This window comes from Pangasianodon hypophthalmus, chromosome 29 (genome assembly GCF_027358585.1).
Source record: "Pangasianodon hypophthalmus isolate fPanHyp1 chromosome 29, fPanHyp1.pri, whole genome shotgun sequence".
NCBI lineage: Eukaryota > Metazoa > Chordata > Actinopteri > Siluriformes > Pangasiidae > Pangasianodon > Pangasianodon hypophthalmus.
This window is the reverse complement of record NC_069738.1, coordinates 4,772,641-4,796,615: the sequence shown is the minus strand read 5'-3', so window position 1 is coordinate 4,796,615 and position 23,975 is coordinate 4,772,641. Positions and strand designations below refer to the sequence as shown.

Sequence of the window (23,975 nt, the reverse complement as noted above, 5' to 3'; positions counted from 1 at the left end):
GCAGTGTTGTAGTGTTTTACTGTCACTGTGTTATCCTCGGCGCTACACCATCTGTATATACAGACTGCACAACAATAACACTGCATTTGACCTGATTTGTTATTTGCAGCAGCTAGACAAATTAATGACAAATTAATGCAACCACTGGAACAATACAAGATGTATTTTATTTACTAAGTCTGTTTAAGTATTATGTATTTATGTTGCTGCTCCCTTTAGACATCGCCACAGCAGATCACCTTCCATTGTCCGCATATTGATTTGGCAGAGGTTTTACACCAGAGGCCCATCCTGACACAACCCTCCCCATTTATCCAGGCTTGGGACCAGTGCTGAGAGTGGACTAGCCTGTGCGCTCCCAGTGGCTGGGGTTGGCACCCAGCATGGGGCTCACACCCAACTGAGCTAGTTGGGCACTGTATTACGTATTTATGTCTATACTGCAAATTTGCAGCATAGTCATTATGATGTATCTCTCATTATTATACAGTATATGGCCAAAAGTTTGTGGACACCTGAGCATCACATCCATATGTGGTTCTACACAATTGTACAGAATGTCTTTCTATGCTGTAGCATTACAATTTCCCTTCACTGGAACTAAGAGGTTCAAACCTGTTCCAGCATGACAATGCCCCTGTGCACAAAGCGAGCTCCATGAAGACATGGTGTGTGAAGGTTGGAGTGGAAGAACTCGAGTGTCCTGCACAGAGCCCTGACCTCAACCCCACTGAACACCTTTCGGATGAACTGGAACACCGACTGAACCCCAGACCTCCTCACCAACATCAGCACCTGATCTCACTAATGCTCTTGTAGCTGAATGAACACAAATCCCCACAGCCACGCTCCAACATCTAGTGGAAAGCCTTTCCAGAAGAGTGGAGGGTGTTATAGCAGCAAAGGGGGATTAAAACTGGAATGTTCAGCAAGAACGTATGGGTGTGATGGTCAGGGGTACACATACTTTTGGCCATATAGTGCATCTCTACGCAGCGGATACCAAACGAGACAAAACTAATTTTAAATCTACTTACACACTTAGAGTAATTCTATTCTGTTCTGCTCTATTTTACTCTTCTGTTCATGTCACTTCTTATTCACTTTTATTCTCTTTCATAATGATTCCCTAAAACTTCTGTTATTCTATTCTTTCTGGTTTTGATTTATTCTATTCATGTTATATAAATAGAATATCCTTTTCTGTTACTCTATTGTAGCCTACTTTATTAAGGTATCTGTATGTCCTATAATGTTCTTTTATTCTATTCTGTCCTGTTTTGTTTCGTTTTAGTTTGTTTGTTCGTTTATATCATATATATCATATATTACTCTATTACAGGAGGCTTCAATCTTATCCACAAAGGGATGGAGTGGATGAAAGCTTCCATTCCAACCAAGCACGAGCCACACCTGATTGTCACTTTTTTAATCAGCTCACTTTAGTCTCCCATCATGTGTGTATCATCCAATTTGGCTGTAATGAAAGCCTACGGCCACATCGGATAAAACTAAAGACCCCTGCTGTAGTCTATTCTGTTTATGTTTTATCCTATTCTGTTTTATTCTACTTTATACTGTAATGCTATTCTATTTCATTATGGTGCCCTATAAATCTCTGTTATTCTATTCTGTCTGGGTTTAATTCATTATGTTACTATTTTCTATCCTATTCTATTATAGTGTCATTATTATAGTATATTATATTATAGCTCATTGGACACAACTGAACTTTAGCATCATTCCACTGTTCATATCCACAAGCACTGCCACTTTACTTCTATTCATTTTTCCCTTTTCTTTCCTTTTCTCATATTCACTCTATACAATACCGTATATCCCTGTTTATTTTATTGTTGTTTACACTGTTTACACCACTGACAGTGTTTGCACTGCACCTCCACTTTAATTCCACTCATGTCTGCTGCTTATATCTACAATGTTTACACCCCACTGCACTACCACATCACACTCTTACACTCTTACACTTATTCTTTTTTTATATATTTATTCTTATTTTGTTTTAAATGACTTTGAGTATACGTCTAACTCTCTGTGCTGCTGTAATAAGTGAATTTCCCTCTGGGATAAATAAAGTGATCGATCTATCTATATATCTATTCCTTTTTGTTATATTCTTTACATTTTGCTTACTCTATTCTATTTTTTTTTCATTCATTCATCTTCATCTTAAAGTCAGTGTTTTATCCTGGACTGTTGGTCTACAGGTTTGTTTTTGGGAGGTGAGAGGAATCTGGAGAAACCTGGAGGAAACCTACATGGACACGGGGAGAACGTGGAGAATCTCCAGACAGACAGTAACCAGAGCTGCACCACCATTCTGCCTATATTCTAATCTAATCTAATCTAATCTAATCTTAAAATAAGCACCACTGAAAAGCTTCCTTGTCTGATCCTTGTCTGTTTTCACCTGTTCCTTGCCATTTTTCTCATTACATTTAAATATTTCTCGCCTGTGTTTAGTTCTCTTGTAATGGTAGTTTGTGAATATAGTATACCTTTCTCATGTCTTCCTGCAATTCTGAGCCCAAGTTGTCTAGTGCTTAGCTTTTACAAGCTGTGTCTCAAATCACAAACTATAAAAAAGTGTCCATCACGCGACACATCATGTGAAATGTTTGTCTTGATGTAAGTGGAAAAGGCACTCGCCTTAATTAAGCGCTCATGTAGAGTCCCGCTACAGTCTGATAATGAACACGTCCTTGTATACAAAGATTTCTTAACGTTTTTGTGCAAGGAAAATCAAAATTATTCATTTAGTCAAAATCATGTGCAGTGTTTTAAATAGCATGTTGGAACGTCTGAAGGGCAACATGATTAAAAATAATTCAGACCGAGATCCAAGTGAAAGATAATTCAGTCTCTCTGTTGAGACCTAAATTTAAACGGTCAGTTTTTCCAGTCCTATCAGTGATGTCACTTTTCTGGCTTGTGGATCGAGTACAATCTTGAGTTAGCAAGCGAAGGTGCACGATCGACTTTCCTAAATTGAGACTTGGGCATTTTTTCCTGCACTTTTATAGTGGATAATGCAACAAAAAAAAAAAAAAAACAGGAAGTAGTTAAAATTTTTAACTAGAAGGAGTCCTGTTTCAATACACCTTTAAACAACACCTTTAACAGTTAGCATAAGTTGTTGTAATGTATCATTTTACTGCAAAGTGTAATAATACATTTTTAAGCTTTTTGGCATAAATTGTAAATGTCAAGATGACAGTTTTCTTCTTGCAGAATATACTTACAATATTCTGTAACCACCATGGAGCTCAATCATCATTTTGTAGCCAATGTGTTTAAAGCAAGCAGTAATGGTGTCTAAAAAAATATATATTTGTTTTCTACTGAATGCTATTACATTTTTAAGTATTCTCATTCATTTCTTTAAAATTAGGCCCATTGAAAAGTTTTAAAATGTATTACTTCTTTATGTTTAGAAATCAGCCATTTTTAGAATTTTAAATAATGTCTATACGAATATTTAAATACAAATACTTAATAAAGATACCTGATATACAAGTCACACATTCTGTGTTTTCTACTGAATAGTATTAAGAGAAGAGAAGAGAAGAGAAGAGAAGAGAAGAGAAGAGAAGAGAAGAGGAACTTTACTGATCATTTTGAAAAGGAATGAAGGAAAATCCTCCAGGGACCCAAAACACTGGAGAATAATTAATACTCGAAGATTTTCCTTCATTCCTTTTCAAAATGATCAGTAAAGGTTCGATTCCCAGCCAGGGAGCCGAGCCCAGCCACTGGGGTTGCACAAGACAGTGCACTCCCGGTGCCGGTCCCAAGTCCGGATAAAATGGGGAGGGTTGCATCAGGAAGGGCAACTAGCATAAAAACTGTGCCAAATCAAATATGCGGACTAGTGATCCGCTGTGGCGACCCCTAACGAGAGCAGCCGAAAGAGGAACAGCAACAATTATTCTCCAGTCTTTTATTTAAAATTGAGCACACTAAAACTCATTAAGGCTCCCAGCTAAATCAGTTCCTAGAGCACGGGACTCTTGTTCTCAGGATTGTGGGTTTGAGCCCTATGCTGGATGCCAACCCCAGCCACACGGGGTACTCAGGCTAGTGCACTCTCAGTGCAGGAAGGGCATCTGGTGTAAAACCTGTGCCAAATCAACATGCAGACAATGGAAGGGGATCCTCTGTGGCGACGCCTAACGGGAGCAGCCAAAAGAACAACAGCACACAAAAGCCCATTACGATTAAGCTTTTGATATAGAAATAAGCCATTTTTAAGAATTTTAACCAAGTATATGAACAAACACTTAAATATAAATACGTAGTAAAGACACCTGATATAAACTAGTCACACATTCTGCTCTGTGATATCTGTAAAAACTGTAAAATGCTTCTTATCTCTAGATAAGAGCAGATAAGAGAGCAAAACATGAACTTTATTAATCCTGAAGGAAATTAGTATTACCTATTTATGTACTGTTATGCCCATTTCAGAGCTTAAAGAGTTACACTTTGAATTTAGAATAAATTTAAGAATAAAAAAAAAACTTTACAAATACTTAAATACACATACCTAAAGATGCAATATTACTTTTTTATTTATTACTTGTACAAATAATCTGGAAAATATGTAGGACGTGATAAATAAAAAATAATTATTTAAGCCGTGGCCTCAGCAAAAGTTTATTTAGTGGCTGAGAAAACCCATTTAGAAAGCTTCCGCTTTGAAATGCTTGTTTCTGTTTGCCTCCTGTCAGTCATTTTATAGACACTTTACTCGACAGGTCACCGTAGATCCTGGGGGCGGAGCTTCATGTGTTCATGTGAGAAATCGAACCCACCATCTTAACTATTAAACACCTAATCTTACTTGATGCACCTTTAATAAAGATACCTGATATACACTAGTCACACATTTCTGTTCTGTGATATCTATATGATGCTTCTTACCTTGAGATAAGATATTAAGATACATTTTATTGATCTGTTTATGATTGATTTTTTATTAAGCATTCTCCAGTGATTTACTTCAAAGTGAGCCAATTTCAAAGCTTAAAAAAAAAAACGTAAGCTTAAAATTTTAACATCTAAAAATTTTTACAGAATTTTAGTAACTATCTGCACAGAACTTAAAAATACTTAATGAGGATACCTGATATAAACCTGATATAAATACTTAATGAAGACACCTGATATTCTGCTCTGTGGCCTCTGTAAAAAAAAATACATAAATAAATAGATAAAAACACACACACACACACACACACACACACACACATTGGACCACAGGATGTGTGCAGTGTGAGAGAGACCTCTAAGGGCTAAGAGTAAAAACTGTCCCAAACCTGCTCTTAAATGAAATCACAGCTCAGATTTCATTGCATCAGCACTCCTTCCTAGACAATCTACATTTCCCGAGTAAGAGCTACTGCGCCTAAATAGCAGCGTCTTTCTCAGCAGGACTCGATTTTGCAACAGGTGAATGCCTTTTCCATGTGCGAGTGCCTCTGTGCTCTGTCTTATGTTACTGTAGATCTCCGGCTCTAATGATGCCAAGCTCCGCTGCATGCCAGGCCACCAGATCACATATTCGTATCTCACAGGGGAAAAACAAGAGCCCGATATGTTAAATCAAACACAACCTGGATAAAGTCGTCGTTTAGGGTCACTTGTCCTTGAATCTACAGTGAACGGGAGCATGAAACACCTGAAAGTTACAGAAAGGGTGAATCGGACAGTGGGAATGTCTGAAACATCTTATGCATGTGAGACCTTTAAAAGGAGGTCATGTACCAATGTGCACTTTATGACTCCATTTCATACGTCTTTCCCTGTGCTTTGGACAAGAGTGTAATATTTAAAGCAAATTAAGTTCATGCAACATGATAACCATTAAAATATAGCAAAGAACACAGCAACTAGGAAGTGACATCATGTCTTAAAGATACTAAGAAGCTCTGAGGAAAGGATACAGATTTAACCTCTGTCCACAAATAAACACGTCGATGGCAGTATCATTTAATTTCTCCATTTGATTAAATAGAACATTATTCACAAATCCTTCAAATTAGCAAACGTCTATAGAAATACAAGCTGCACAAATGACAAAACACAGCGAGAGCTCCATTGTCATAATTATAATTAATAACCTATAGAGCTTGTGTTAGTCCAAACAGACACATATTAAAGTCACAGCTTCTTAGCTGTGGTTTAATTCTGTACATTGATGTATTTCCCTCTGAACAAGAAGTCAGAATGATGTTGTGTTGAAGTGCTTGACTAACTTATACAACCTCCAGTAGTGTTCAAGATACACCATGACACACCCTTGCTAAATCTAAACGAACCTGACAGTAGCTTAGTGAGATAGCTAAATATGGAGAACAGCGAAGAGTTTAATGAGAGAATCCTCGACAGTGTATAAAGACATTCATATAAATCACGTTCTTGCTCAGTCTGGGAAAGAGACAAACTCCCCCAAGCCCCAAGTCAACAGAACACCTCTGAACACATAACCGTGACCTTGTCCCAACTCCACGCTCTTCAAAGACAAATAAACTACTACAACCTTTTTTACTACAACGAAGCGATGGATGGAAAAGGGAAGAGTGTACAGGAAGATGTACAGCCAAAAAAAACACACAGAAGAGTCATGTTTGCTGTTAGTGAGCTGCTACTATAGAGGAAGACACGCCTCCGGGGGCGGGGCATATATGGTTCTAGAGGGCATTTAATTGGACAATCGTGAAGATTTATGAAAAAATATGAATCATAAAAAAAATTTATTGCTTTTCTGGAAGTGGCAAACTGTAAAATTAAAACAAGAATATCTCCAAAACTTTTTTCCTGAAATAATATTGTATTGTATTAGTGTCTATAACAGTAAGGGACAGTTACAAAATTCTTTGAAACACTCTTATAGATTTCAGTTTTATTTCACTTTAACTCTGGAGAAAGTTAAGACAACACAGTAAGCACAGTAAGTAAGTGTTAATTCAACACAACCATTATATAAACACTAAACACTGCAATGTTTCATTTAATACTGCAGGTGTTAATACAACAATAACAGTTAACTAAACACTAAACACTGTAATGGTCCATTCAATATTTCCAGTGTTAATGCAACACAAATGTTAACCAAACACTAAACACTGTAATGTTTCATTTAATACAGCAGGTGTTAATACAACACAACTGTTACCTAAACACTAAACATTGTAATTGTTTGTTGAACACTGCAGGTGTTAATTCAACACAATACGATTTTATTCAGCACAAACTGTAATACATATGCAGCAAAAACTCTAGTGTTGAATTAAAACATATAATATTTCTATTAGTCCAAATATAAACACATACAGTATAAACACCAAGAGGTACATCAACGGTAAAAGTGGAATCAACGATATCAATGTCAATTATTTTAACTACAAACCTTAAAATACAGCGCTGTTCAACACTGCAGTAAATCATTTCATATTATTTGAACACTGATTGCATTCAACAATTGAAGACTAGGAATTAGTCTAACACTATTAGTTGTGAGTTAATGCTGTGGGACACATGAGGTTAACTGAACACTTAAATAATTTAGTTATCTAAGTTAAGGCTAATCATGTTAATGAACACTGTATAATATAATATCAGTGTAATAGTTCATTTAATATCACAGGTGTTAATTACATGAAGTGTTTTGTGCGTAGTGAAGATTTCTGTGTGCTTCTTGCTGTGTAGCTCTTTAAGAAGACACGAAATAGTACAATTATTTACTTTTAGTATACACTATTTTACTACATAGAGTACACACTCTCAGAAAAAAAGGTACTAGCTGTAACCTGAGGTGGTTCCATCAATCAAGAGTGCGTCTTTTCTACCATGAACATGTATCTTTAACCTAGAAATAATGTACCTTTAAACTGATTTAAGGTATGCAAATGGAGCTTAAGAACCACTGTTTTACCTTTAATTAATTGTTAGAGTACTACTTTTTACAGTACTAGGGTTTTTAGAGTACCGCTTTAAAGGCACACGTCCATGGTTCTCAGTATGGGGTCCGTGAAGTGTAGCCAGGCGGTGGTGAAAAATCACAACCTGCTTTTATACAAGTTATACTTATTGACTTTTTATAGTTATTACCCTGTTTGACTGGTCACGTGAAGGGACTGAGTTTAATCCAAACCTCAATAACTCAAACACAAAGAAACAAAGAAAGTTCAGGAAGAAAAAAAACTCCAATAAATGTCCAAAATATCTCTGTACACGTTTAGTTAATAAATGGAACACTTGAAGAGTTTACGAAGGATTATGTTTATTAAATTAATCTGTACTGAATTGGTCTGTGATCAGGTAAATGAACCCCCTGTGCACCTTTCCAGGTAAAAGATACACACTAAATGTACACATGGAGCACCCTGTTGTTTTTTTTTCAAGAATCATGCCACTCCTAATATTTCTCCTAACTACAGTGCAAAATGAATTATTAGGAAGCTAAAGGGTGCCAATACATTCAGATCCCTCTGCTCTAAAGGGTGTAATGTGTAATTTGGTGATAAAGGGGACTAAAGGGGTTATTATAGTGTCCTCCACACACACACACACACTCACTCACACACACCAGCTCCATGCTGAACCTCAGCGCGCTCTTTAGAGAAATGAAACTCCGCTCACTCTTTACCTTGTCCGTTAAACCCGTAGTTTCCGTTAAACAGCGGTGTTTAAGGCCCAAGCTTCTTCACTCTCCGCGTCTACACGCTCGCGCTGAGCTACACCGAGTGCGCGCGCGGCTGCTCTACACACACACACACACACATAACACACACACACAGGAAACCTGAGCGTTTACTTCAGGTACCATCACCATCTTACATGCACACACACACACACACATACACACATGCACACACACACACACACACACACATACACAGATACGCGCGCGCACCCCGTTTCTGGCACTCTCCGGGAAACGGGAAGGTTGGAGTGCTGTTAGGAAAACTTTATCTAGGAGCGGGTTCATTCGGGATAACCTTCAGGGATAACACACACACACACACACACACGTGCACCACCATGCTTTCAGCAAGCGTCAGCAAACACACACACACACACACACACACACGTGCTCCAGCATGCTTTCAGCAAGTATCAGCAACACACACACACACACACACACACACACACTGCCCTGCTTAATGGATGTCAACATTGAGACCTGCAGTTTAAAAGCGCCTGTAAAAGAAAGGATGATGCCTTCTTCTTCAAATCTTTGGGGCCCTGCAGACTTTGCTGTTGAATTCTCGATTCTGATTGGTCAGAAGGTGTTGATGAATTTTCTCTAACAGCGGCCCTGACTATAGTTTTGGCTGCAAGGCAAATCACAGGTTTATATTAAAGCACTAGTTATAACAGGTTATCGTTTCTATAGTCACAACGCACACAGGGACATGTATAGCAGCCGATCTACATAAACTGATTTTTTAGAAATGTTTAACAAAGAAAAATGAGATGTACAGAGACATGGGTTTCACATTAATGGAAGGAGTCTCCAGTGTCAGCGCTTTGTAACAGTCAGTAAGTTTTTGTGCGCTACCGTTTCTTGGTAACATGACAAGCTGAATTTTTTACTTCAAAAACAGAAGCTGGTGAGGGAACGACTGTTTATAGCTGCTATCACGTAAGTGAGATAGGAACTAAACTTTTGCAAACCTTAAACATAAATATAGATGTATAAAAAAGTGTTTAATAAATTTAAAATGTCAATCACCTACAAGTTGCTTTGGTATAAGCGGAATTAAACACTTCATGACATGCTATTATTGGAAAATAATCAACTTAACACTAATTTCGCTTCATCACGCCACTCCAGTTGTTGATTATTTTCATATAATAGCATGATTCCTAGTGTTTTATTCCTAACTTATCGTTTAACAAAGTGTCTTAAGACACAAGTGTGCAGTATCATGTCTTCTCACGGTGTAGGATATACGCTGTGTATATACAGGGAATATTATACATCTCCCAAACAGGAAAGTGTGTGCGTCTGTTGTTACATGTCAGGCACTTCCCTGTTTGGGAGGTGTACGGTGATTCTGCACACACTCGCACAGACATGGCGCCTAGTTACGACTTCTATTGCAGGATCATCAGTACACTCCCGGGTGTGTTAATATGTGTGTTAATTTATGTGGCATGGCAGCTTACAGCAGATCCGACACACACTGAGAACACACTGAGAACACGGACATGACGGAGCTGACGTGTGGAACTTCAGTGTGTTCAGCCTAAGTGCAGGTTTTGGATTAGAATATTTTCTAGACCTTTTATACACACTGTAGACAAAAATACATCAAATAAAATGGCAATAACGAATCATTTTCAATCAAGCCTAATGTTCTCATCAAAAGGGGGAAAAAATCAGGATTTTTTTTTTTTTATTCTTTAGATGATAACTGTTCCATCTATCTATTGAATGATGAGATTAGAGGAAAAATAAAATTAAAATAAAGTAAAATTCCATATCCAAATAATTAATTAAAAAAATAAAAAAGTTTTATTCCTCTTACAGCACAGCAATTTCAAACAAACGTTTTTGTTTATTCCAGAATGACACATCATTCATAGTTTTATCCATTTAGAGTTACATTTAATTTTGTTGAATATTAGTTAGTTCTTGTTCTCACATACGTTATAGCAGCTATAAACAGTCTATCCATCAACAGCCTTTTCTTTTTTCTCTCTTTTAAAGTTAATAAGGCGAAAAAAAATATCACAGCTTGTCATGTTACACTGCAAAGTATAAACTCCTCTGTCCTGAAGATGTCGGAAAATTTAAAGTTACAGTTTTATCTCTGACTGTTACAAAGCGCTGATATTGGAGACTCCTTCCATAAACGTTAACTTAATGTCTCCTTAATGAAGACTTAACCACGTCAATGATAATACACGTTTAAAAAAATTGTTGATATGAAGCGTTCATTGTACAAATCTCTGAATATGTTGTTACAGCACTACAGTCAGAGCTGCTGTTATAGCAAACTAATCAACACCCTCTGACCAATCAGATTAATCATAGTAAATATCTGTAACTAAACTACAGTCACTTCCAGTGCTGCTCTCAAAGCTTGGTTCCTTCTTTAGGCACTTATCACACTATCGCTAAACACCACCATCATAAATCTATCAGTCTGAGGTGAGACTGTCCATGTCCACTGACCTGAGACAAGTCTCATCTGTTTGAACCCTAATCACAGCCATGTAGGCAGCAATGATTAAACTGATCACAGGTTCGGTGTAACAGTCTGTTTTCTAACACTGCCACATGGACCACTGATCAGCCTCCATCCTGCCTTTCACCCGCTCTACTGGTCTGAAACTAATAAATTACAAACGATATTTTTGGTGAATATGATAGAATACTGAATGTACAAGTGCTGATTAGAACTTTTATTTTTGACAGTCTGAGGAGAAAAACAGGATGTGTAATGAATAGAGTGCTTTCATGTACAAGTGGACATCGTCCAAGCAGCCTGCTCATGCACTGAATGCGATCTCTCAGATATTTCTTAAAAAAAAAAAAAAAGATTCCAACTGACCACCCAATTCGAACAGTTTGAACTCAAGAGCTTTGTAATCTGACAAATGTCACTCTTTGAAACGAGGTTTTATACTGTCACCATTTGATGTAGTGCCTTATTCTCTTCTTATACCACAGCGCTGTTGAATTCTCGATTCTGATTGGTCAGATGGTGTTGATTAATTTTCTGTAACAGCAGCTCTGACTGTAGTGCAACAGCAAAACACAGGTTTATATTTATGCGTTCATAACATGCTAATATTTTATAGTTTCTATAGTAATAACTCATACCTGTACATAACCTAAACATAATAATAAATACTTTTTAAAAATATTTATTTACAAAGAAAACATATAGTCAATGATATGGAGAAGTTTTCTGTAAGGAGACATTTGTTTAACATTTATGGAAGGAGTCTCCAGTGCCAGCTCTTTGTAACAGTCAGAGGTAAAGATGTAACTTTCCGTTTTTGGATATGGGGATATGTTCAGTGCAGAGGGCTTCATGATTTCTGGAGTCAAGCTACATTTTTTTTTTTTTTGAGAGAGAGAGAGAGAGAGAGAGAGAGAGAGAGAGAGAGAGGGACTGCTGAGAAAAAAACTTTTTATAGCTGCTGCAGCCTAAGTTATAACAGGAAATAGTGTGAAACTGGCATCCCGTCGTATTAAATGTAACTATAAATGGATAAAAAAAGTATCAAGTTGTTCTTTAATAATCAAAAATTCCTGTGGTTTAAGGGGAATAAAACACTTTAGAATAGGAAGTAACTGGAAAATAATTAACTCTGGGGTGGCAATGCTGATTATTTTCCTATAACAGCATGTCCTGTCTCATACACACACGTTTTTTAAAATCCATTTTAATCTTTAAGTTCACTGTTTTAGCGTTCAGCCACCCATTAACTGTGGGCAGGTTCAGATTTTACAAAAAGAAAATTTACCCTATACCCTAAATGTAGTGGATCAGCAACTTGTTTGGTGTCTGAATTTTGATTTATTTGTATACTGGTGCTAAAAAGCTAATGTAGCTAGCAGGTAATGGAAGTTTTTAGCCTCCAGTGTAGCAGTGTGCATGTCTGCATGTCTAAATCACCGCACACTGGTTTCATAGACATGGAGCCTAATATTAGTCAGCGGAATTTGTGGTATTGCAAGTGTGAAATGTTACTCTGTTCAACAAATATTCTGTCAATTCCACCTGCTCCACACACACCTGTCACCCCAACTTTCATTTCCGGTATCCCTCAAGTTCACCTCGTTATTTCAGCTTGTGTGTGTGGCATGAGAGCTCCACCTGCTGGTCACTGAGTGTCATGATCACATTACTAAAGGGGGGGGGGTGTATTTTTAAAAAATTACAGATCAGCTTGATAGATAATATAATACCATACCAAACAATTTCAGCCATAGTTTGGAAAAGAAAATCAAAATATGGCAATTATTGTCTGTTTTTTGTCTGTTTTCATTTGGGAGCTGAAGGACTTGACTCTTATTGGTGAACTCAGCCAAATGATCAGACTCATTACTTAGAACCCTCAGTGATAAGGGAAACACTTTGTTGTAAAAACACATTAACCATTTTGTGTTTTAGGACTATTTTCTAATAGTCCTAATGTCATGCCCCGCCCTGGACCCATTTGCTGCCTTTACAGTTCATAAAAAACAGATTTTTTTAATATTTAACACCATGTATTCAAACAAACATATGCTTTAAACAGCTGAAATGTTTGTAGTTCAGTGATTTTGTGCCTAAAGTGTTGAATTTAAAATAGGAAGTTTATTTTGACTTTGCAGTGCTGCGATGGAATTTTATGTATATGTAATATATGTGTATGAGTGTATGACGGAGACATTTTCTTAAGGAGACAAAAAGAAAGAGGGAGAAGAGTCTTACATTTGATGGTGTAAATGGCAGGCCTCCTTTTGTTAAACTGTTTTTATGGATCACCATCATAAATATTTATCCCACAGCTTCCAGAGGGTTAAATAAGCAAGAGCATTTAGCAGCTGTGTCTACTAATAAAACTAAGACTGAGTTATGTTTATCCTACATCATTTATATCTGTATGCATCCTACAGTGTGTCAGTCTCTCAGTGACCACAATGAGACACATGTGACATTTCTGTTTTTTGGTTTTTGGGGTTTTTTTTCTTGACACATTATGTACGGCATGTACGGGGCTCACATGTACACAGTTTACTAATTTCCATCTCACTATTTTTGAAGACATCTAAGCCCATTCTGATATGTTTATATAGCAAGTCATATAAAATAACTGTTTTCAGTTTTTAAAGTGTTTAAAGTTTTAATGTACATGTGAAAAACGAAATCACACATTTATAAATAATGTAAATATGTGTAAATGTTAAAAATAAATCTGTTCAATGTAAATATTAAATGTAATTATAAATGTAAACGTAAAAACATAAATCTAAATGTTGAATGTAAATATCACATTTACATTTAATATTTATATATAACATTGTAAATATGCAATGTTAAATATTAATTTACAGTTAAACGTTTATATTACATTACATTTACATTCAATATTTAGATTAATGTCTAACTTTTGCATTTAATATTTTGTAATTTGAAATGTAACACTGAAGATTTAACATTGAAACGTACAACTATTATTTCACATGAATCACTGAAGGTAAGCAATATGATATTCTATTCTATCTGCCTTTTTTAATATTTGACCTTCACTATATCACAGTGGTACATAGTAAACATGACTGTAGCTTTAGCCTAGCTTATCTGTTTCCATAAAAATAATGGCCTTGGTGTCAAGCCACAGTCTAACTGCACTGGCTGCAATGCAGGAGCCAAGATCTACATAATTTTTTTGAAACACTGAACTCAGATTATGAAGAACATTTGAAGATCCTGTCTACTGGACCACGTGTAGTTATCACGTCAGCTGTGTATCACCCGTGTTGACCAAAAAGCTTAAAGGTCGCCATCGACCTCCATACAGCGTTGTCTATAAATGCCATTCCTTTCTTTATAGCATCTTACTATACTGAGAAAGATCCACTCAGATCCTGCGTAATTCCTCAGTGGTCCATCCGTCCTCTTCTCCTCCAGAAGAACAGATCCCAGAGCACATTCCTCCGAAGCCTGTTAGAGAGTTCAGCAGTCGAAACAAGCTACACTGTGGTCTTAAAAAAGAACACTCATGTGAATGGACATGTCATCTACAGTAGGGTTCAAGAAACTGACATCAAGAATTCTTTCCAGATTTTCAATTATAGAAAAATAAACACTTCTGAAATGTTATATTACTCAAATAAGATTGTGTCATTGTGTTGAAATTAAATGAAAGCAGCAGAGACATTAACACATTTGCACAGATTGTCAGTATCAAGTGGTGATCATTAAAAGATGACCAAAGTTACTGTTTAAATAATAACTGAATAAATAGCGGCATTATAAATAACTATTTAGCGACAACACAAAAAATTAAGAAAATGGTTTATATTCATACATACACAGATATTTCTTAAACATATATCATAGTTTACCCGATTGAGTAAGGAATAAAACACTTGGGGACGTGCTGTTGCAGTAAAATGTGTGTAAACTGTAGATTTACCACCTCAAATTTTCCAATAACAGCACGTCCCAGAGTGTTTTATTCCCCTCATACCACAGCAATTTGCCAACAGTAACAAAATTTTCTTTATTAATGTATGTTGTACTTGTACAATTTATAGTTTAATGTGTTGGAAGTCCGTGAAACAAGTTAGTTCTTGTCATTGATCATGTTATAACAGGTTTAAATTAAACCAGCCTCTCTTTTTTCTCTTTCTTGAAGTTAATAAGCCAAAACTCACAGCTTGTCATGTTACTGAGAAACTGCAAAGCGTAAACCTCTCTGTCCTGAAGACTTTACCTGTTACAAAGCACTGACACTGAAGACTCCTTAGCTAATGGTTAAATAAAATGTCTCCTCGCAGAAAATCAAGCTTTCTGAATTTGTTTATGTGGAGTGTCTATCGTACAAGTCCCTGCGTTAGTTGTTATTATAAAAATAATAATATATTAGGGCGAGTGCATTAATATAAACCTGAGATCTGCCTTTTAGCGGAACTACAGTCAGAGCTGCTGTTATAGAAAATTAATTAACACCTTCTGACCAATCAGAATCGAGAATTCAAGAGCGCTGTGATATAATTTAATGGAAACCAGCTCTTGTTATTGGACACAGACATTTGGAAAATATTTACTTTTCACAAACTCTAAAGGTTGCCTATCCTCAAACACAGCCACTATCTGCCTATTCCAGTCTTCCTAACTCACCATCTCACCATCCCACAAAATAACTCTAATACCCCTGCCATTAACCCGTGCTCCTCATAGTGAGAACAATGTGTGTACATGCTGATACTCTCCTCCGAGAGAGATTAAAGCGGAGCCTCGTCAGTCAGCGCTCCAGCCTCCAGACCTTGTATGGTTCATGATGGTGTCTCAGATGGTTCGGTCTGTCCCTCTGGTTATAGCCTGAGGGATCTGGATGGGGATATAAAACCCACTGGAGCTCATTCCTCTCTGCCTCATTTCACAGCTTCCTTCTAATTCTCTCTCTCCTGCTGCCTTTAACATGGCACCAAAGAAAGTAGAACCCAAGAAGGAGGCAAACAAAGCATCAGAACCGGAGAAGCCCAAGGAGCCTGACTTTGACCCAAAGAGCATTGCGGTGAGTAATTCAGGTGTTTGTGTGATAAATAATTCATTCACTAATTATGGGTGTTGAAAAATCATTATTAGAGAACTAAGGAAAACAGGTAGTTATTGATGTTAATCCTATGTCTTTATTAGTTTTTTTCTACAAAATGAACTTGAAATGCTATTTTCCTTTCTTTCAACCACAATGGGAATAATATTTTCGTAACATCATTAATTTTACCAGTCTGATATATGGATAACATTATCAATTTTTCAGATTTCTTTTTCATGGTATGATGTCACATCCATAGTTCTGATTGTATTTTAACATGGTCATCAGTGTATGTTTTGAATAATTTTCTGAACAGCAGCTCTGATAGTTTTGACTGCAAGGGAAATCATATGTTAATATGTTATCATTTCTATACTAACAGCTCATTCACAGGGACTTGTATTGCGGATGCTCCGTATAGTAATAAAACTAATAATAAATGGACTACAAATCATGCTGTTAGTCAACAAATAAAATGTATAATTGTTGATATGGTGAAGTTTTTAGTGAAGATTTTATTTAGCATTTTTGGAAAGAGTCTCCAGTTTCAGTGATTTGTAACTGTTAGAGTAAAAGCTGTAAATTTAGGTTTTGAGAGACAGAAAAAAAGAGACACAGGTTAAATGTAAATATAAATAATTAAAAAATAAAAAGTATGATGTTTTATTCTTTAAATAATACAAAAATGCAATGGTTGGTCAATTGCTGTGGTATAAGAGGAATACAGTGGTGGTAACAGTAACTCTACTTTGCCTTGGGCCGCATCAAACAACCCCATTGTTGATTATTTTTCCTATAACAGCTGGGGAAGTGGTAATTAATTTCCATTCTTTCCAACATATATACCTTTTTTTATTGCAAAAGGAAATGAATTGAATGGAATCTCCTGAGGTGGTGTTGCTCAGAGGCCATTTGTTTCTTCTTCTTCTTCAGCAACCCATGGTACAATGAAATAGTTTTCTTCTCCAAAAATGTAAGATCTTGAGATCTGCTTCCACAGATCTACTTTCCCAGAGAGTGAAACATGTCAACCAAGTCCAAATAGCTCCATGAGCATTTCGTTCAGTATTCCCACGGCAGACCACAAGTCTCTCCATTCCATGTTCACATCCTTCTACACAATTGGTGTTGTCTACATTAGAGCTCCCTTGTTGAAGCTAACATGCCTGTGATCCAGGCTTAACCCAGCCTTTACCCCAGGGACGGGGCAGAAGGATGGAGTTTCACTGTCGCTCCCCTGGTTCTGAAACAGTTGTCTGTTATTCTTAGATCTCGTAATTGGTGGTGGAAATACAGGAATGACATTGAACAGGCTGTTTCTTCTCAAGGGTATGGTGAGCATCTGTAGCACTGATGAGTGGAGTGCAGACAGTTGGGTAACATTTGGTACAAATTAGTGTGGGTGGTCCTTCCTTTGCTGCTCTTGTGGAAACTCAGGGGTTGCTCAGGGTTCTGTGCTAGTGACCAGAAGGATGTGAGTTCAAATCCCAGAGCTGTTAGAAACCCACTTTTGGCCTGTTAAACCTCAACTGCAAAGCTCTATGCTTCAGTTGTAGTCTGCCTCTTTTGCCTCTAGAAACTGAGGCTTCCTCAAGAATTCTTTGGATAGTTAATGCTTTTTGTTTTTTGTCCTCTCTGTTAGCAAAACACTCTGGTGTGGTGCTCTACATGAATCCTTTATGGTGTCCTTCATGAGATAAGCTGAATAAACTCAAATAACTTTGATAAATGTGTCTGCCGATTTAAAAAGGCCCAGGTCTTCTTTGTCACCAAGACAAAGGTTATACCAACATTACAATCCTTGGTACTTTAATATCTTTTGGTACCATTTAGGGAAAAAAGAACTTCTATCATGACTGGTAATGGTTTAGAAAGAGGATGCAAGTCAACAGATTAAGAGATTGCTACAAAAGATAGGGTAGCAGAGAGGAAGTGGGAACCTCATGCTCCTTGATTTCACACTCCATACTAATGCTGCTGTATTCAAGAATGGGTTCCTCTAAAGCTCTTTGGATGGTAAATGGTTCTGCTTGGGATCTTTTCTGAAAAGGAAACCCTATGTTCTGCATATTTCCTTTAAGTGTTCCCTTTAGGATGCTAGATGAAACCTTTTTTTTCACAGCCTTCTGTAAGTAATTATCAATTGCATGGATTTCTTTCATTCATCTTTAGTAAGCACTTTATCCTGGTCAGGGTTGCGGTGGATCCAAAGTCTATCCTGGAGACACTGTGGTGAGGTGGGAATACAAACAGGATTGGACAGCAGTCAATCGCACCATGCAAACACACATTCACTCACAGCTGGGACAATTTAATGGTATATTTTTGGGAGGTGGGAGAAAACTGTAGAACCTGGAGGGACCCACACAGACACAGGAAGAACATGTGAAACTCCATGCAGATAGTAACCTGAGCGCAGGACCGTACCTGGGACTCTGCAGCTGTGAGGTTGCAATTCTACCCACCGTGCCACCCTTGCATGAATTGGCAAACAACAACTAAAAGTCAGACCAAATATAAACAATGTGTTGTAACGTGGAGAAATGGATGGATCCAGTGTTATAATTAAAAATAAAATATTACATTCAAAATTAAAAGGCATCAAAACCCACCAATGTAAAAAGCATAGATGACCAAATAATCCACAGGGGGCACACAAGAGGAAAAACAATAAGGACCGATTATATGTGGTGTGGGATTATCAGGTGCTTGGTAAATGACTTGTTAATATCTGTTGCCTTTCTTCTCAGATTGAGTTCACTGCAGATCAGATTGAAGGTAAGAATTTATTCATTTAATTTTGGTTCATTGTGCCAAACTCATGTACATATTATACTGTTTTGACTAAATCATCTGTGAATTAAAGCAGAATATTCTATATAACTATTGTATTAATATTAACAGCCATTTCATTTTGGTCTTTCATTTTGATGTTCCAGTAAGAAAAAGGCCATCAAACAAAAATGTAGTATAACTTTTCAGTGATTTAAACCTGAACAGATGGAGCCATAGTCAACATGATGTCAACATACATATTGGGCCAGGTTGTGTGTACTAAATATTCAAGAGGAATAAAGAATTAGTCTACATTTAATTTATTTGATTAAATTTTGGTTTGGTTTACAGTTATTAATGTTGCTAGCTTGCTAAGTGGTTCCACTTGTGTTTTTTTTTCTGAAAGGGAAATCCTTTGTTGTAGGATTCTACCTAGATTTTTCTCCCAGAGATGTTCCCTAGAGGGACAAATAAAAGAACCTTCAAAATCTCAAAACCTTGGAATTATATGATTTTTTTTTTTTTTTGGCAACTAAACATTAATTAATTACATGTCACAGAATAAAAAATGAAAGATTTTACCACAAAATATTGAAAAAGGAAAAATGTTGAAAGCTCTCTGCTTCAAATTTATTGAGGGTTAAAACTATATGGCTCAGTATCTTAAGCATAAAAAAAAATTCAGCTAGAACCTCGTAATTCCAAAGTCTCGAAATTTATTTCTGATGAATTTTCAGAAACAGTAGAATTATACTATAAGAAACTATAATTTCAGATAATTTTATTAAACAACTTACAAAAAAAAAAAAAAAACATTTATTGAGGAAAATAAAAATGATACGTTAATGCCCACTTGGTACTGTGAGTTCTACTTACATACTTATAGAGGTACTATCTGATGATATCCACACTACTTCATGAAGTTAATATGTCGCTATATTGATATCATATCATCATATCACCCAGTCCTACTGAGGACGTCGGAAAAGATGTACCATTTAGTGGACCTCATATGGTCTAATATGGAGGAAATAATGTCCTTATAACTTTTTATTATGAGTTTATTCTCTGTCCTAACAGAGTTTAAAGAGGCCTTCATGCTATTTGATAGAACACCTAATGGAGAAATGAAGATTTCTTACGCTCAGTGTGGAGACGTGATGAGAGCTTTGGGGCAGAACCCTACCAACGCTGAGGTCATGAGGGTGCTGGGTAAACCCAAACCTGAAGGTCAGAGGTTCAAAGCCACTGCAATAGCAGTGTTTGGTTTATTTTGTTATTCTTTTATCTAGATAATGATCTAATTGTCTGTGACATTGTTTATTCCAGCATTAAAAAATCCACATTTAGGGTCTTGTATTTAAAGTGATCAGTGTTTCTGATTGTCTCCTGATCTTCTTCAGAACTGAACACCAAGCTCATGGACTTTGAGACCTTCCTGCCCATGTTTCAGCACGTGTCCAAGTCAAAGGACCGCGGCACATTCGAGGACTTTGTGGAGGGGTTGCGGGTCTTTGACAAAGAAGGAAATGGCACCATAATGGGAGCAGAGCTTCGCCACGTTCTACAGACATTAGGTAAATAAAATACATTTATATTTACAGTTTCTTTGGACAGATGCTAGTATCCAATGTGATTTACAAGTGAGACATCTACATTGGTGATTACCCCAAATGTAGATGATAAAAATATACATTTGTTCTTTTTTTTTTGTTTTTAACTGAAGCTACAAGGTTAATGCAGCTACCAAGTACTGGATCACACAGACTTACTGATTTGCTTGTTTTTTTTATAATGCAATTTGGTGTCATTCCTACACCCCCTAGCCCTTGCCTAAAATGAGTGAAGGCGGAATTGTACCAAAAAGCTGAAATTTGTGCAGATATTAAAATTAGCATTAGCATTCTTTAAAATTATTTTAGGTGACAGACATCCTTTACTTGCAGCAACATTATGCCGGCTTAATAAAATGGTCGTAGTTGGTGTGAATTCTGTGATGTAGTGACTCCAGTCACTGAGTCCTGGATAAATCCTGTAGGAGAGAAAATGACAGAACAGGAGGTTGAACAAGTGTTGGCAGGACAAGAGGACGCTAACGGCTGCATCAACTACGAAGGTACCATCAGCGTTTTAAATATATCCTGAACCATATCTGTAAAAAAAAAAAAAAGAAAAAGAAAAAAATGTTAAAGTTACAGCTTTACCTCTGACTATTACACGCGCTGACACTGGAGACTCCTTCCATCATCACTAAATAAACATTTCCTCACAGAAAACTTCATCACATCAAGGATTATGTTTTTTTTTTCTTCTTTAAATAACAATTGTTAATCTTAGATTATGTGGAGAATATAATTCCCAAGCATATTAATGCAGGTTATTCATTTAAAATTACTGTCTGTTTATTTATTTATTATTATTATTTTATTTTCTTTTAGCTTTTGTTAAATACATCATGTCTGGATAAATGAAATATCAGAGGTGAGTCACTAGTAGAGTTACAGTGTGTTAGCATTGATTATCTATAAAGCAGTGGTGCATATATCTGATATAAATAATGAAACTTTACACATTTCTGTCTCTCTTTCAGGATTTATCAGTCCTGCAGTGTCTGGAACCCACAAAAAAATTGGAGAACAAATCTATTCATACAAATGTATTTTTGCCCCACCATCTTTTTTTTTTTTTTTTTAACTATTTATGTTATGTTCTTGATGTCTTGAATAAATGATTCAAATAACTTGTGTAATGTAGTCTGTGGGTTTGCTCCAGGTTCTGCAGTTTCCTGTAACTCTGAATATTTTCTGATATTTTCTGAATATTTTGAGTCTCTTTAGCGCCACCCTTCTTCTCAGGCCAGAGCAGGAACTACAATATATTTTAATATCCTATGTTGTGCACTTTTATTTCCATTACCAAAAATATCAACGCAAAAAATAACAAGAAAAACTCCAAATTTCTGCTGATTAACAGAAGATGAAGAAATGGATATCAACTTAGGAGAGAGACACACCTACAAGAGCTCATTTTTAGTTAGCACTTTATTAAATATAGCTTAGTTATTTTCTCTCTCTCTCTCTCTCTCTCTCTCTCTCTGCGTGTGTGTGTGTGTGTGTGTGTGTGTGTGCTGTATGCCCACAGATACAGTTACAATCTATTTATTTATTTACTTGAATTACTTGCTTTGGCAATAATGTGAGATAACATTCATGCCAGTAGAGCACTGCTGAATAGAACTGGGGAAAATGTATTAGTCTCTTTAGCGCCCCCTCTATTCTTCAGGCCAAAGGAGGAACCGCACTCTGCTGTAATTCAGTTTCTATAGCGCCCCCTCTATTCTTCAGGCCAAAGGAGGAACTGCACTCTGCTGTAATTCAGTCTCTTTAGCGCCCCCTCTATTCTTCAGGCCAAAGGAGGAACCGCACTCTGTTGTAATTCAGTCTCTTTAGCGCCCCCTCTATTCTTCAGGCCAAAGGAGGAACTGCACTCTGTTGTAATTCAGTCTCTTTAGCGTCCCTCTATTCTTCAGGCCAAAGGAGGAACTGCACTCTGCTGCAATTCAGTCTCTATAGCGCCCTCTCTATTCTTCAGGCCAAAAGAGGAACTGCACTCTGTTGTGATTCAGTCTCTATAGCGCCCCCATCTTCCTCAGGCCATAAGAGGAAGTGCATTGTAGTTGATTACCGCTGATCAATGCACACTGCTGCAGTTGGACAGACAATAACTGTGTGTGTCAAGCAGGTGAGTTAGACATCTTCTAAATCATGCAACACGGCCATGGTTTAACCATTTACATCTACAGGTAGCTTATGTGACTAAGAAACTGTGTCTCAGTTGGTTTGATGAGCGCTTGCTCCCTGTCTGTGCGTCTGAATCTGCTGTTGCTGGGTGTGTGTGTGTGTGTGAGAGAGAGAGAAAGAGGATGGGCTGCTTCTAGTTACTTCTCTAAATGTTGAGCCATCAGCTAAGCTAGCTGGCAAAGCTGTTTTTTGAAGAGGTATGGTGTAGATTCATATCTCAGTTTTGCTTTTTTTTTCATTTTTTATCCTTTTTTTTTTTTTTTACAGAAACACAGGTGCAGGATGTCATTAGCAAGCTGCCTGTCAAACCTGTGTCAAATATTTATTTCATTTTAATTTTTATTTTGTCATTAGTATTATTATTATTATCATTGCAATTGCACATCGTAATCAGTTAAATATGGTCGTTTAAAATAAATAACGTATTTTATTTTATATTCTATTTTATTTCTGGCTTTTGTTTCATGCCAAGTCTCCTGGTTCACAGGAAAAAAAAATGGGAGGCTGCTCGTATCTCAAACGCCTCCCTTATCAGACCTAGTGCGCACTACGCCCTTCTAGAAGCCCATTACGTCACACCCTATGCAGGGCCCCTAAATAGTGCACAAGGAGTGGTTTGGACTCGAGCCGCTGCCTCTGTCGGTGTAACCGGGGGGTTTTTGGTGGTGCTGATGCTGCGGTTGCCGGTTGTAATGCTGAAACGTTAACGCTGTAAGTTTGCCGTCATCGAGGAGTAGTTTGTGAAAAAAAATCGCTTTCCTTTCATTCTTCTTAACAGGTTAGTGTCAATATTTATTCATTTATATTATGTTATAATGGAGGAAATGTGATTAGATCACCCGGAGCAGGTGTACTTTCATCCTTTTTTGCCTTTACAGGAGATAAAATGTCATTTATGACCTCGATATTTGTTTCTGGAAAGGTTTAATTTTCAAATTTCGTCCCAAACGCCCAATTTAGCCAGTAATATTTGACAGTTAATTTAAATGTTAACGGTTTTTTCACGCGCTGTGCTTTGTGCTGGTGGGTTAGCTTTAAGCTAAACAAACATTTTCCTCTTATTTTAAGCGTCTTTTCTTGCTTTAAAACATCATCAAACGATAT

At 36.9% G+C, this 23,975-nt stretch overlaps 3 protein-coding genes across 11 annotated transcripts in view; 2 read left to right on the top strand and 1 right to left on the bottom strand.

Moving 5' to 3' along the window:
- Positions 1–8,913, bottom strand: part of scn4ab (sodium channel, voltage-gated, type IV, alpha, b) — a 53,928-nt gene extending 45,015 nt beyond the window's left edge. The window contains exon 1 of the mRNA XM_053231582.1: positions 8,672–8,913. The gene's annotated coding sequence lies outside the window, so the exon portion shown is untranslated. The remainder of the gene's footprint in view (positions 1–8,671) is intronic.
- A 7,202-nt stretch (positions 8,914–16,115) lies between these two features.
- On the top strand, positions 16,116–21,806 carry myl4 (myosin, light chain 4, alkali; atrial, embryonic). 2 transcript variants are annotated; one of them, XM_034301674.2, is made up of 7 exons: positions 16,116–16,275; positions 19,047–19,074; positions 20,152–20,301; positions 20,475–20,648; positions 21,074–21,187; positions 21,510–21,552; positions 21,662–21,806. In XM_034301674.2, the coding sequence occupies exons 1-6, from the start codon at positions 16,180–16,182 to the stop codon at positions 21,536–21,538; spliced, it is 591 nt and encodes a 196-aa protein (XP_034157565.1). In that variant the 5' UTR covers positions 16,116–16,179; the 3' UTR covers positions 21,539–21,552; positions 21,662–21,806. The 2 variants fall into 2 exon arrangements, with proteins under 2 accessions (XP_034157565.1, XP_026798215.1); XM_026942414.3 differs by having other exon boundaries at positions 16,117–16,275; positions 21,110–21,187; positions 21,662–21,804.
- Positions 21,807–22,727: 921 nt separating this feature from the next.
- maptb (microtubule-associated protein tau b) overlaps positions 22,728–23,975 on the top strand; it is a 43,921-nt gene continuing 42,673 nt past the window's right edge. For 4 of the 8 annotated variants that reach the window (XM_026942407.3, XM_026942409.3, XM_026942408.3 and 1 more), the window contains exon 1: positions 23,486–23,649. The gene's annotated coding sequence lies outside the window, so the exon portion shown is untranslated. Of the gene's footprint in view, positions 22,813–23,480; positions 23,650–23,975 lie in introns of those variants that run through there. The other 4 variants (XM_026942405.3, XM_026942406.3, XM_026942401.3 and 1 more) reach the window with 3 other exon arrangements.